This window comes from Camelus bactrianus, chromosome X, assembly GCF_048773025.1.
Source record: "Camelus bactrianus isolate YW-2024 breed Bactrian camel chromosome X, ASM4877302v1, whole genome shotgun sequence".
Taxonomy (NCBI): Eukaryota; Metazoa; Chordata; class Mammalia; order Artiodactyla; family Camelidae; genus Camelus; species Camelus bactrianus.
In genome coordinates, this window is record NC_133575.1 from 45,019,473 (window position 1) to 45,035,879 (window position 16,407).

Here is a 16,407-nt window from a genome sequence, read left to right on the forward strand (position 1 = left end):
TATGAAATAACTCCTACATCTGAAGAAAAAGTGGGTCTAACACACTTGCAATAGCAGCCAACTGCAAAAATCCACTGCCCAGAGTTTCACAATTACCAAGAGATCTTGTAAGGGATTTAAAAAGCTTCTGGATGCAAGATATGAATGGGCTTTAAAAATATAACAGGCTGGAGAATAATAAGGTAAGGTGGAAGAAGGCAATGGACTCAGAAAACCATGCAAGTGACATAGCAACTTCTTGTTAATCACTGCTTCATAAAATGCACACGCTGTAAATAAGCAGCCACAGCATATTATACAGCAGCAATGGCAAATTCCTGACATGGTTCCCAAATTGGCCTCTAACAGAGACTTGGGTGGGCATCAACTAGAATGAGTTACAGAACTAAATTATCTATTCTGAAAGCCTGTGGTCTAGGCTTGTTATGAGGAGGACCAGAATTAAGCCAGCAAATACGTAAAGACAAAGAAGCATGGGAACATGTATGGCAGATCCGTAACTCACCTGGCCACTTGGCACTACTTTCTATGAGACAGAGAGTTTTTCCATAACACTTTGCATCAGATAGTCCCCAAAGCCCTTTCCTTTTACCATCTAGGGTATATGTGGCATTCAGCAAAACACATTCACAGATATTTCATAGTTATCCACATGCTTACACTACAAAAGTCTAAAACAATGTGTAGAATATTTTCAGCTTCTCCTTTGGGTATTGGAAGGGTGAGTGATCACCTAGATCATCAGAAAGAAGTATCCTCTTCTAGTATGCCTAGATTTATTTTTTTTTCCTGTTTAGTAAAATAAGCTCAGGACCTAGAGGCCAGCAGACCAGGCATTCTAGGCAAGCAAGTTGTACAAACTATGACTGGCCAACTCAGAAGAATATTTCAAATTGGCTAATCCAGAGAGGTACTAAGACACCAAGAGACTGGACAGAGCAAAATTTACTATGCATATTTGAAAGCACAGGAGCGACCATCTAAAGCAAGAGTCAACAAAATGCAATTCACAGGCCAAATCCAATGTGCTGCTTGTTTTTGTGTGGCTCAATAGCTGAGAATGATTTTTAGATTTTAAATTGTTGGAAAAAATTAAAAATAGTACTTAGTGGCATGTGAACATTAAAGGAAATTTAAATTTCAGTGCTTATAAAGTTTTACTGGGATACAGCCATGCCCATTAGTTTTGTCTAGGGCTGCTTTCACGCTACAAAGACAGAGCTGAGTAACAGAGTCAGAGACCATATAGCCCACAAAGTCTAAAATATTTACTGTCTGACCTTTTACAGAAAAACTTTGCTGACTTCTAATCTAAAGTCTGGTTAGGACATTTAAGGAAACCAGAGAAAGATAAAAGATAAGAGGAACTTTGTGAAAAGATCTCTAGGACTTGTGCAATCAGGATCAGTCAACTCCTTGGTTAAAGATACCTGATTAAGGCTCTGTTGAAGTTGCAAGTAGATCCTTCTAGCATAGTTAACTTGCCCCTGGGAAATGTTACTCAAAAAGTCAGAGAGTGAAGAGGACACTAATAGGCACCAAAAACTCTCTGCAAGACTCCAAACAAGAAGTAACATTCAATTCCACATGGGCTGAGGTGGGAAAGAGTAGATTTAAAGGACAGAAAGAGTTCAATGAGGGTTCACTTACATTTCTTCCCTCACAAAAACCTGGGGCGAGAGAGAGAATCAAAGCCATACTTATATAAAATTTGCCAAGGATACTAAATTGGGACATATTGTAAACATCAGTGAGGATGGTGTAATTCTTTGAGTTCAGAATGTAAACTACAGTTTCAATTTTATGATGTGTACCAAACAGTGCTCCATGTGTACAAAACAAATGGATGTACAATCTCTAATGTTTTACTAGAAAATGTCTGAAAAATAGTAAATTCTTGAGCACATAATGCACATGATGAATTAATTAACCCTCTTTGAAACATGATGAGGTAGAGATGAGGATTCATATCCTGATTTTCCAGATGAGAAAATGGAAAAGAAAGGAATTTATCCAGCCATGGTCATAATGCTGGGGGAAGAGGGAATCTCAGAGTCCTAATTTTTAACCCAGCCCATCCACATGCACTCTTTCAGCTGACTTTATCCCCACCTGAAGATTGATTTTTAAGACAATGGGAACTCGGATTCACCATCTTTCAGGAAGGCAAAACCAAAGGTGTACCCAGGTATAAATGCACGTGTATTTGCTGAAATAATAGTGATGGTGTTTGTAATTTGTAGAATTGTCACAGAACATCTAAGCTGAACAGGCATTTAAAAAATATCTAGTTGAACTCCCTTATTTTACAGACAGGAAAAACTGAGGTCCAAAGGGGAATTTTTTTTAATCCAATGCCGCACAACTAAAACCCCTCTGAGCGCCTACCTTGCACATGGATATCATTTTCCTTTGACTTCCCAGCCTTTTAGATAGCATCCAATATGCCTCTGCCTTTCACCTCCCAACTATTTCCACCCACCTACCACTAGCTAATTCTCCTCATGCCTGTTTCTAACCACAGACCATCCCCCCAACACACACACACACACGCACACACACACAGAAACATATTTTCTCAGTTTCCATAAAGCAGATATTAATGATTTTTCACCTCCTTGGCCTATTACCATCATTGTTTTTATCTCAAAATATGCAGATTATTCCCTGACTAGCCTCCCCCACACCCCAAACTCCAAGCATTACTGACAATGAGAAAATGTAGGGCTCTCTTTCTTCTTCCTCCTCATCAGGAAAACCTGGCTAGATTACAATCGACTCTGTGCTAAGCCCTGCACCAATGACAGCATTAAAGCCTCATAGTTTATGAACTACCAAAACTAGAAATGGATTTCTGTCTGACGTGCCAGGCTTTTAAGTCTTGTACCTGTGCCCAGTCCAGAGATTTCTGAAACCATGAATAAAGTGGTAATCAACACTCTGAATACTCCATCTGAGTTAACTGACAATGGCAAACAAATGAGGACGAAAAAGATTTGTGCTCCCACTCCTTCCAAGGCAGGTGGAATTCCAAGTTACAACAAGGCAGATTCAGAATTACTTTCAGAAAGTCCATTTGGGCAATAAAGATGCATTGTAAAAATGAAAAAAAAAGTCAATAAATGTTCTCTGTAGGTAATAAGACAGCCCCCTGCCTTCAAATAGAGATAATAATGACAGTAAACTCCAGTCACCAAGCTTTACGGATGGGAGGTGAAAGGAAACACCAACAATTTTTTGGCTTTGTTTTGTGATTTTTTAAACTACCTTTTCCTGTCCCTCAAAGGGCTCAGGACTAGAATCCTGGGTCCATATTCCAAAGTAAATGAGGAGCCCCATAGCTTTGCAAGGAATCCACTGGTTATCTTCATATTTCAAGCAGTTAAGAGCATTTGGCCCCATGATCTCACAGAAGCTCATTTTCTCAAAAAATATTTCTAAGTTTCCTTAACTTAAGTGATTCTAGGGTCTGGAGAATTTTGAGACCTTGTTAGATTTCCAAGTGTTTGGTAAGTTGAGTGATTACCCTCCCCTCCTTCCTTGTTTTCAAATAGCCCAAGATCCACATAATAGCAGAGATCCTCCCAGGCAGCCCTGCCAGCTGCCCTTCTGCCTGCCTCCCTCCTTCAGCCCTAACTTCTGGAGAAAGCTCCCATGTGGAATATGTTATGACAGCAAAATCCTCCCTTTCACAATATGGTGGATCATTTCTCCTGTTTTCCAAAAACAACAGTATCGTGACCCAGATTTGTAAAACCCAGAGGCAGCATCAAATACAATCTAATCTATCTGATTATTGAATTTTCTTTTCGCTTGCTTACTTGAACTCTTTTCCCATCTGATATGGCTGCTATTACTGTGGTGCCTGGGCTTTCTGGCACATTCACTCTAGATGGGTGCTGTGGTTCATTCTTTGCACTATAGGTAGGGCCTACACTGCATGACAGGGTATAAGGAAGAGACAGGTTCTCACTGGCGAAGTTGCAGTGATCTGAAGTATTTGGAGCTACTCCTCACATCCTTTTCGACAGCCATTCTCCTGTAAGTACCCTTAAGAAAGGAAAGCACTGCTCTCTGTCTCTTTCCAAATTGCCTAGGCCTGGGCACTGGGGCCCGACTGCCCAGCATAAGCAGTAGCAATGGACTACTCAGGGGTATGGGTGGAACATGCAGCATGTTTTCCTTAACACTAAACACTAGCTGTCTCCCTGTTGCTTTGGGGACTGGAAGAACACAAAATAACAGCTTTCCTTTTTATAGGTATTCCTGTCATCTGGCCAAAACGTGAAAAGATAATCATCATTCCAATTGGCTATCAATGGTAAGACCAGTTAAAGGGCACCCACTTTCTACCATTTCTCTAGATGCCAAGAACCCTATGGAGTTTCTGCTGTCCTCTGATGGATGTCATCACATTCTTGGTTAAAAGTGTGGCATATATGCTTACCACTTTCAAGGCTGTCATCAGGGTTTGTAGCCCTTACACAAGGAAATGCTGTCTGTTTTGGTTCTAACTTGGGACTCGACACTTCTAGGCCAGTGAAAAGGAAGAAAAAGGCATTGGCAAGAAGTACTTCCTTTGTAGAAAGTGAAGGTAGAAGTAGTTATGGTGTTTAGCAACTGGCTGTGCTCCCAGAGAAGAGCATCTCTGTTTAGTGGCTGTTCATTTGCGTACCTTTGAAAAGCAAGCCTTTAGTACAAGACAGGGAGTAAAGTGGATGGATAGGAGGCTTAAGCCCAGGGAGACTGAGAAGGAAGGAGGCACTAGCACATATAGGAGATCTGGAAATGCAAGTTCCTACTGTAGGATGTAGCCTGAGCATCTCTAGGGGCTGAGCAGACATGAATTGTTTTAAGCTAAATAAGACTAAAGAGCTAGGGCTTGAGCCCACTTAGCCAAATATAAAATGCAACTTAGCTTAGGGTTTTAGACCAATGGACAGGCCGTGAGGGCAGCTCTCTGGAGAGAGAAAAAAAAGTGTTTCATCACTTTCTGCCCTTATCTACCTAGGAACTATTAATGCAAAGAGGCCCCAAGGAGGCAGCAGGAGGAGGGAGCAGGTGCATAGACTGATGGTCTGCTGAACAGTGAGAACACTTTCTTTCTGGGGCAGAGGCCAGGAAGCCTTCACTAAGGAACAGTCTCGTATTCACCACAGAGAACAGGCTAGGGACTCAGTTGGGGTTTTTCCACTTCTAACCTCTCTAATAAGGACAATTTTTCCCCTCACTAGGCAGCAGAGTGGAACACAAGCAGGAAGGAAATTAAATCTTTTCAAATCATTAATTTTTCTTTCGTTCTGGGGAACCACCAAGCTCCAATCACCAGCTGGGACCACCTCCACTGCCTACATTGCCTACACTACCAAGGCTGCCAAAGCCAGGGTTCCAGAAAGTAGGAAGACTTGCTTTTTCAGATCCTTAGGTTATTTGAGCAGGCCCTGCCAGTGACCATGTCCCAGAGATGATAAAGTCCTGGGCCCTAGAAGATTAGTGTCTCTCTTGAGAAGCAAAAGGAGAAAGAGAAACAGCAGTGAGTTTGCAAGACTCTACCTTCAGCAGCTCTTTTAAAGAAGACTTTGCAGCTTCCACAAGTGAGAGCTCCATAGTGACAGCCAGAAGCTTCATCTCCACAAATCAGGCAGGTCTTCTGGGGTGGAAAGTAATAGTCGATGGGCAGAACATGGTCCCTGGTAGTCTCCAAACTGAAAAGAGGCAAGAGGAACAATGCAACACATGTCAGTAGTTGGCAGAAATAGGAAGGTAGAAGTCTGAGGCCTTCAGGAGTAAACTGCACGTATAAATTATTTCTCTTTATTGCTTAATTGGGTTAGGGTAAAGCTGAATTTTCCTGGGACTTCTCCTAGATTTTGTGCTTGTAGGGTTTCCTGTCATGCGGACAGAGCCCTTTTGGATCCTGCAAAGGGATTAGAGAAGCTCTCTGGAATCAGCCAGTCTCATGGGTTATGTCTACACGAGGGAAGGATGCAGGCAGAAACCTGAGATTGAGAAATATCACTTAAGGTGATGGTTAGAAAACAATTTCAGAGCAATTAAATGGTATGAACTCAGTCCCAAGACCTTACGTTATCCAAAGCAAAATCTATGGCAAAACCAGATTAAGTCTTAAAGCAGTTTGATGTGTTTTGCTCTAGTTCTCTGAGCCTCACTCTCACCCGTAAGTAGGAATAATATCACCCATCCAACTGAGTTACTGGTGTGGGTGGAGGTATAAATTAAACAAAAGTATAAAAAGCTCTTGAAATGAATGCAGAAGTGAGGGATCATGGTTAGTATTATCATATCAATCTTCTTTGGTCTTTTTTCTGTTCTCTCACTTTCTTTAAGAGTACGTAGATCACATGGACATCTCCCCATCCCCATCTATAACATAAAGGTGCAGAATCCCTATGCTTGAGGCTTTTATTGAGGAATGATGCACAATGCTGCTGGAAATCATTCAGGCAACCATCTCAATGCTTGGCCATTAGAATACTAAGGCTCCCTGGGCTAGAATGGAGCTTCAGAGGTGGCCTAATTGAACTATTTATCTCCAAGAGGATCTGTGTCTGTGTCCTTCCAGGTGGATGTGAAGGAGAGGGCCAGAAAGCCAATCTTAAAAGCTTAATGGATCATATGGTAAGTCTATTTTAATTTTTTGAGGAATCTCCATACTGTTTTCCACAGTGGCTGCACCAAACTGCATTCCCACCAGGAGTGTAGGAGGATTCCCTTTTCTCCACAGCCTCTCCAGCATTTATCATTTGTGGGCTTTTTAATGATGGCCATTCTGACTGGTGTGAGGTGATACCTCATTGTAGTCTTGATTCACATTACTCTGGCAATTAGTGATGCTGAGTATTTTTTTCATGTGCCTATTGGCCATTTGTATGTCTTCCTTGGAGAATTGCTTGTTTAGGTCTTCAGCCTATTTTTGGATTGGGTTGTTTGGGTTTTTTATTGTTGTTATTAAGTTGTATGAGCTGCTTATATATTCTAGAAATTCAATCCTACTGCTGGACATATATCCTGAGGGAACTTTAATTCAAAAAGATATATGAACCCCAATGTTAATAGCAGCACTATTTGCAATAGCTAAGACATGGAAACAACCTAAATGTCCATCGACAGATGACTGGATAAAGTTGTGGTATATTTATACAATGAAATACTACTCAGCCATAAAAAAGAATAAAATAATGCCATATGCAGCAATATGGATGGACCTGGAGATTGTCATTCTAAGTGAAGTAAGTGAGAAAGAGAAAGAAAAATACCATATGATATCATTTATATGTGGAATCTAAAAAAAAAAAATGAACTTACTTACGAAACAAAAACAGACTCACAGACATAGAAAACAAACTTATGGTTACTGAGGGTTGTGGGGAAGGGGTGGGAAGGGATAAATTGGGAGTTTGCAGATACTAACTACTATATATAAAATAGACAAACAACAAGTTTCTTCTGAATAGCACAGGGAAATATATTCAATATCTTATAGTAACCTATAATAAAAAAGAATATGAAAGTGAATATATGTATGCATGTGTATGACTGAACTATTACACTGTACACCAAAAAGTGACATAACATTGTAAACTGACTATACTTCAATTAAAAAAAAAAACTTAATGGAAGGGTTGAGCTGGGTATTCCATAGTAATTAATTCAAGTTTAAACAAATTAAACATGGTTCATATTACCCAAAGGTCAATTTTTTTTCTCTCTTATGTCCTATGTCTAATCATTAAACAAAACTTAAATGACTTCCTGGGTTGATCTGCCTCAGGTAAGTGACAACGACCCATTCTCTCCTCCAAAGGAATGCAGCCACTATTTTTTATGAGTACTCTTTCCTTACTAAAGAAGGAAGGAAAATAAGTCCTAATGGCAGCCTGTTTGCTGTGCTGAGTGATTTAAACACCTCAAAATAACTCTGTGAGACATTTTTTCTCATTATTATATCAGATGAGGAAAGTCAAGACTCAGAGAGAAGAAGCTCTAGATTATTCGACACCAAGCCCAGGACTATCTGACTCCAAACTAACACAGTTTCCATTACCCTACTGTCATCCCACAACTCACCTTCACTTTCTATCCACAGCTCTTTGGTTATCATGCTCAGCACAGTCATCAGAATCCAAAAAAGCATGAAAGGTTTTCTTCCCCTCAACCTTCAGTAAGCAGCCCTGGCAGGACAATAGCAAGGAAAGCTACAGGCTACACTTGACAAGCACTTTATCAGTGAGACACAAATATTAGCCTTTATTCAAGTCTCAAGTACAACACAAGGCACTCAGAAAGTGCTGCTGATATGCAAACCCTGTAGTTGGTTATGGGGGCTTATATTTTCTCACCAGAATCCTTTCCTTTCCTACCTAACTGAAAAGCCAGCAGGAGTCTGTCCACCAAATCAAGACTAACAGGGCTACAAGTTCCATAGGAAAATAGCTCACTTCTCATACAAAAATGGGCCAAAAGCTAAGAACGTCATTCCTTCGGCTAAAGACGTCTTTTCCTTGGGTAAAAAACGTGCCGCCATCTTCATTCATGAAACAAGGAGAAGCAGCAGAGGGGTAGTGTTGTTACTTGTTTGTTTGTTTTCAAGCGTCTTCATCTTCTTCTTACCTTTTATGGCTTCTGTAACTAATACAAACATTTCAAATAAAATCAGGACATATATTTAGGCATGTGTCAGGCCACTTCATATAAATCATCTCATTTAATCTTCCCAACAACTCTGCCATGTAGTTCTGTATCATCCCTATATTGTAGGAGAGGAAGTTGGTGATCAAGAAAATTAAGTAAACTTCTTCAAGATCACTCATCTAGTAAGTGGAAATACCAGATTTTCATACTAAGTAACTGTGGCTACAAAGTGTGGATTTGTAACCAATGGCTAATCATGTTATGTAACTGAAGGTTTAGATTAAATAGATTGATTCAATTCAACTCCTAGAACCCAGCCCTATGGACTAGATACAGGGCTAGGTGCTGGGGATTCAGTGATCAAAATACTGTCCTTGCCTCTAAGCCACTTACTATCTAGTAGAGAAGACAAGAAGCAAAGAACTGTAAAATTACAGAAGATGATATAATAAAGCATAGTGCATATTGACAGATAAGAAAGCACTTCAAAGACAAATTTTTTAAAAGTACAAAGGTATATATTTATAAATGAGATGATAATGGTAATGACAATAATTATTGTTATATGATTGCAAAGTAAATATTAGATAAAGAAAATGAAAACCTGTATAACGTCAATAAGAGGTATTTTTTTGAAAAAGCCTTTAAAAATAGAAATTTTCATCCATACCAAAATTTAAAATATGATTCAAATTATTTAAAAGAGTCTAATTAATCAAATTTATAATCAATGCTTAAAGATTGAAGAAAGTCATCATTTTATTTATTAGATATGCCTTTAATAAAATATTCCTTACATAAAAATAACTATAAAGGAGGTGGAAGAGTAGCAGAAATAATGAAAGAGATTTTAGAATCTGAAGTTTTCGTAAGTACAACCCACTTTGGCTAGAAGCCTGAGATATTTCCTGACCTCAACAGGCCAGTCTCTGCCTACCTCCCCTCTCCTCTCTCTGGCAAATGATTTGGGCATCATTCCCACTGACCCTGGCCTAGTGTCAACAAAGGATACATTGCAGTTCTGACTCATGGGCTGACCTTTGGCATTGAAAATGAAAATTCCAACTGCAGACTCTCTCCCATGTTTGTATTCTAGAGAAATTCATATGCATTTGTACCAGGAAGCATGTGAAGAAATGATCCATAGAGGCTTTGTTTATAGAAGCAGAAATGTTAAATATCCACTGATAGGAAAAATGGTAAATAAATTATACCATACTCATTCAATAAAACACAATTCGGCAATATGGAACAAAATACAGCTACAAATAGGTGAATCTCACAAACTAATGTTACATAAAAGACATAACTCATAACAGCATACAAACAATGTGATTCTATTACATAAAGTTTGAAAAGAAGCAAAAGTAAACAATATGTAATTATGGAATATATATGTGAAAAAGCATAAAAACACAAGGGAATAATAAATGTCAAATATAGGATAGTAGTTATCCCTGAGGAGAGGCTGGGGGTAAAAATTTAAAGAAGGGAGATACAAATTGATTCATGCATTCATTAAAAATATTTATTAAGCACCTGCTACCATTCTACATCTTGGGGTTAAAGCACTGAACAAAAAAATGATGTTAATATTCTTGTTCTGTAATCAGGGCTCATGAGTGTTTGTTTTATTATTATGCTGTATATGTAACTTATATGTTACATGTACTCTTTTGTACAGTTAGAACACAATAAAAGAAAAATTGAAAGAAAAATCTCAGAAGTTTTAAATATTCCACTAAATAACATTTTAACTGCAAGCACAGCAGTAGTTTGCTTTGAGAATAAGTAAGTGCAGAATTTGCATGCGATGTTGTGTTTTTTCCCACCTCCCCTGGGTTATACACTCACTTATTATCCCAACACTAGGCATTCTGTTTTATGAGTCTGAAGCAAAAGCCCTGTCTCACAGAACAGAAGTTTTCCAAACCAGAACACCACTTGCTATTCTCCAAAATTTTCATAATTAATTAAATAAAAGTGGATTACTAGAAGCTATAGGGTTATAAATGCCAGTTCAGTCATGAGGAAATTGGGCTCAGAAACTCTCAGCACCCAGATGTAATCTCAGTCTCTTTCTCTGTCTCCCTCTTTCTCCATTTCTTTCCATCTGTCACTCTCTTGATCTGTTTCTCTCTCTGTCTCTCAGATATAGGGATACCTTAGACCCTAAGGGCTCTGACTAATTTAAGTCTCCAATGACTGTGGAACCACAATGAAATTCTAAAGTCACAGACTAGTTTTCCCTGTTTGGGAGAAGAATGCCACCTCAGCAGGGCTTTGGAGTCAGCCACACCTGAGTTAAAGTCCTGCCTCTACCACTGAACCTTGAGCCCAGCAATTAGGCTCTCTGAGCTCTAATTGCCTCATCAGGAGAGTAAGGATACTTTCTACCCTCAAGGGCTTTTGTAAGAATTTCACTGAATAACATATTAAGCCCTTCCCTCTGTGCCTGTCACATGGTAGCTGCATTGTAAGTCTAGGATGCCATCACTTTTTGTTTTACCATAAAAAGTGAAATGTCTAATATTCTTAAAACATAACCAACCTCCTTGGCTACACAGTGTTTTTAGGGAAAGGCAAAGACAAGTGGACAGAGAAGGAAAAAGAGGCTAGTTGTGTAAAAGTGTATCTTTTCTATACATACCTCTGTACTTTCCAAACAAGAAAGGATTTAGGAAAATACCATATTTATAGAGCATCACATTTTTCCAGATGCTGAGTAATTTAAAATATATTTTTATCAATCACATTGTGGAATATAATGAAAAATTTACATGAATTTATAAGATAAAAATAAAATAAAGTAAAACAAAAAGACAACCTACAGAATGGGAGAAAATTTTTGCAAATGAAACCGACAAAGGCTTGATCTCCAGAATATATAAGCAGCTCATACGACTTAAGAAGAAACAACCAAACAACCCAATCCAAATATGGGCAAAAGACCTAAGCAAGCAATTCTCCAAGGAAGACATACAAATGATCAATAGGCACATGAAAAAATGCTCCATATCACTAATTATCAGAGAAATGCAAATCAAAACTACAATGAGGTATCACCACACACCAGGCAGAATGGCCATCATTCAAAACTCCACAAATGACAAATGCTGGAGAGGCTGTGGAGAAAGGGGAACCCTCCTACACTGCTGGTGGGAATGCAGTTTGGTGCAGCCACTGTGGAAAACAGTATGGAGATTCCTCAAAAGACTAGGAATAGACTTACCATATGACACAGGAATCCCACTCCTGGGCATATATCCATAAGAAATCCTACTTCAGGATGACACCTGCACCCCAATGTTCATAGCAGCACTATTTACAATAGCCAAGACATGGAGACAGCCTAAATGTCCATCAATGGATGACTGGATAAAGAAGTGGTGGTATATTTATACAATGCAATACTACTCAGCCATAAAAACCGACAACATAACGCCATTTGCAGCAACATGGATGCTCCTGGAGAATGTCATTCTAAGTGAAGTAAGCCAGAAAGAGAAAGAAAAATACCATATTAGATCGCTCATATGTGGAATCTAAAAAAAAAAAAAAAAAAACAGAAAGAAAGCATAAATACAAAACAGAAATAGACTCATAGACATAGAATAGAAACTTGTGGTTGCCAAGGGGGTGGGGGGTGGGAAGAGATAGACGGGATTTCAAAACTGTAGGATAGATAAACAAGATTACACTGTATAGCACAGGGAAATATACACAAGATCTTATGGTAGCCCACGGAGAAAAAAATGTGACAATGAATATATATATGTTCATGTATAAATGAAAAATTGTGCTCTACATTGGAATTTGATACAACATTGTAAAATGATTATAAATCAAAAAAATTTAAAAAAAGATCATTCATATGCAACGAGAGGGACTATACATTGATGTACTATTTCTGGAGAACAATTTGGCAACAGATAGCAAAAGCCTTAATGTGTGCTTATTCTTTAACCCAGGAATTCTGTTTCTAGAAATTTATCCCAGTAAAATAAACAATCAAATGAAAAAAAAGATAAAAATAAAATAGTTCAAAGTTATTTTCTTCTCACAAATCATTTGTGTCTACTTATTTGGGGCAACAAGGGATATTTCAGTGGAGAAATTGGCAAAGTAATGGCATAAGGCTGGCAGCTTCTTTTACCCTGAAAGCCTGAGATTTGAAATTTGATGACTATCTGTGCAAGAGGAGTCATCTAAAAGTATTACCTGAATTTTATGTCATAGCTCTCCAATTCTTTTAAATAATAACTTTTGTTGAAGTGGAAAAGTAAACAGGCAAAAGATCTTGTTTTCATGGTCATCTCTGCCACTTTGTAACAGAATGACCTTAAAAAAGTCACTTTGCTTCAATTTCTTCTCAGGTAAAATGTGGAAAGAAATATAGAACTCACAGGACTGCTATGAGTATTCAACGAGATTTTGGAAGTAAAGCAGCTCATACCATTGCTGAGAAGCCAGCTGGGATTTTGAGAGGGATGGCCTTAGATCTATGGAAAGTATTACCATCTTAACAATATTAAATTGTTTCATACTGGGACCCAGCCCCACACACCAGCCAGTCAGGACCAGAAACAAGACCCCTGGGGCCATGTAGTCAGCTACACCAGGATCCCCCAGGGCTACAGAGCCAGCTATACTAGAACCCTGCACTCCTTATCAGCAGGCAAGCACCAGCCCTGGAACCCCACAGGATGTGAAGCCAGCCAAAAGAGGGCCAGGGCCTGCCCACCAGGGGGCTGGTAGCAGTCCTAGGAACCTGTGGGCCACAGAGTCAGCTGAGCCAGGACCAGCCCTGCCCACTATCAGACCAGCAGCCATGGCACAAGGAGGGGCTTGGCAGCCAACAGGGCCTAGGGCCAACCCTACCTACCAGTGTGCCCATAGTAGTCAGCTCTGCCACAACAGAAAGGCACATGCATATATGAGGGCACCCTCAAAGCATGTATCTCTGGTGACCAGAGAGGAGTGTGCTACTAGGTCTCATTGGATGTCTCCTATATAAGGGCACTTCTTCAAGACTGAGAAATGTAACAGATCTACCTAATAAGTAGAAGTAAAAACAGAAAATTAAGGAAAATGAGGAGACATAGGAGTATATTCCAAATGAAGGAATAAGACAAAACTTCAGGAAAAGTAAATGAAGTGTAGATAAGCAATATATCCAAAAAAAAGTTCAAGGTAACGATCACAAAGGTGCTCAATGAACTTAGAAGAATGGATGAAAACAAAATTTTAACAAAGAGATAGAAAATACAGAGAAGATCCAAACAGAACTGAAGAATCCATTAATGAAATAAAAAATACACTAGAAGGAATTAGATTAGAGGATACAGAGGAAAGGATCAGCAGACAGACTAGTGGAAATCACCCAGGCTGAAGAGAAAAAAAATAAATGAGAATACTTTAAGAGACTTCTGGGGTAACATCAAACATACTACCATTCACATTATAGGGGCTCCAGAAGGAGAAGAGAGAAAGAAAGGGGAACAAAAATTATTTGAAGAAATAATTGCTGAAAACTTCCCTAATGAGCAAAAGGAAACAGACATCCAGGTCCAGAAAGCACAAAGAGACCCAAATAATATGAACCCCAAAAGGTCTGCACCAAGACATAAATAAAATGGCAAAAATTAAAAAGTGAATCTTAAAAGCAGCCAGAAAAAAACAAAAACAATTAGAAGACTAACATAAGACTATAAGCTGATTTTTCAGCAGAAACTTTGCAGGCCAGAAGGGAGTAGAATGATATATTCAAAGGGATGAAAGGGAAAAACCTACAACCAAGAATACTCTCAGCAACAAGGCTATTATTAAGATTAGAAGGAGAGATAAAGAGTTTTACTGACAAAAAATAAGCTAAAAACATAACACTAAAGAAAGTCATCAAATCACAAAGAAAGAAGAAGAGGAAGAAGGAGAAGGAGGAGGAAGTAAGAAAAATAACAAAAACAATTAACAAAAGGGTAATGAGTCATTCAGTACTTTAAATATAAATGAATTATGTGCTCCAATCAAAAGATATGGAGTGAGTGAATGCATCAAAAAAACCCCACAAGACTCATATATATGCTGCCTACTATAGACTTACTTCAGATTGAAAGATAAACATAGACTGAAATTTAGGGAATAGAAATTGGTATTTCATGGACATGAAACAAAAAGAAAGCTAGGGAAGCAATACTTATAATGAACAAAATACACATTAAAATATGTCACAAGAGACAATTAAGGACATTACATAACGATGAAGGGACTAATCCAACAAGAAAATATAACAATTGTAAATATATGTACACCCAACATAGGCGCATCCAAATACATAAATAGTAACAAATGAAAAGGGAGAAATTTACATTGACACAAAAATAGTAGAGGACTTTGACAACCCATGTACATCACTGAAAATATCATCTAGATGTAAAATCAGTAAGAAAGATCTGGGCTTAGAGGACACATTAGATCAAATGAACTTAACAGATCTATAGAGAACATTCCATCCAAAAGCAGCAGAATACACTTTCTTCTCAAGTGCACATGGAACATTCTCCAGGATAGTTCACATGCTAGGCCACAAAGTAAGGCTCAATAAAATAAGACGACTGAAATCATATCAAGATTCTTTTCTGACTACAACAGTATGAAACCATAAATCAACTACAAGAAAAAAAACTAGAAAAATACAAACACAAAAAAGTTGCTACTAAGCAAACAATGGGTCACTGAAGAAATCAAAGAGGAAATCAACAAATACCTGGAGAAAATGAAAATGAAAACACAATGATCCAAAATTAATGAGATACAGCAAAAGGGCTTTCAGAAGAAAATTTATAGGGATAGTAGCCTATCTCACCAGAATAAGGAAAACCTCAAATAAACAACCTAAACTTACACCCAAAACACCCAGAAAGGGAAAAACAAAATCCAAAATTAGTAAAAAGAAAGAATAAAAACAGAAAAGAAATAAATAAGAGACTAAGAGGAAAACAGAAAATATCAATGAAACTAGGAGATGATTCTTTGAAAAGACAAACAAAATTGATAAATCTTTAGCCAGACTCATTAAAAAAAAGGAAAGAGGGCCCACCTAAGTAAAATTAGAAATGAAAGCGAGAAGTAAAAAAATGACTCCACAAAAATACAAAGGATAATGAGATTACTATGAACAATTATACAATAATAAAATGGACAATTTAGAAAAAGTGGAGAGCTTCCTAGAAAAACACTATCTCCCAAGACTCAATCAGGAAGAAATAGAAAATATGAATAGACCAATTACTAGCAATGAAATTGAATCAGTAATACAAAACTCCCAACAAAGAAAAATCCAAGACCAGACAGCTTCACAAGTGAATTCTACAAAACAGTTGAAGAAGAATTAACACCTATCTTTCTCAAACAATTAATTCCAAAAAATTGAGGAGAAAGGAATGCTTCCAAACTCCTTCTATGTTGTCAACATCGCCCAGATACCAAAACCAGACAGACATCGCACAAAAAGAAAATTACACGCCAACATCACTGATGAACATAGACGCAAAAATCCTCAGTAGAACATTAGCAAACTGAATTCAACAATACATTAAAAGAATCATACAGAATGATTAAGTGAGATTTATCTCAAGATACAAGGATTTTTTCAATATCCTCAAATCAATCCACATGATACACCAGTTCACAAATTGAAGAAAAAAAAATAAGATAATCTCAATAGATATAGAAAAAGTTTTTGACAAAACTCAA

General features: G+C 38.0%; 1 protein-coding gene across 1 annotated transcript in view; it reads right to left on the bottom strand.

Annotated features, from left to right (window-relative positions):
• AR (androgen receptor) overlaps window positions 1-16,407 on the bottom strand; it is a 194,227-nt gene that overhangs the window by 96,734 nt on the left and 81,086 nt on the right. Inside the window, exon 2 of the mRNA XM_010973649.3 lies at window positions 5,554-5,705. Within this exon, the coding sequence (XP_010971951.2) occupies window positions 5,554-5,705 (152 nt within the window). The remainder of the gene's footprint in view (window positions 1-5,553; window positions 5,706-16,407) is intronic.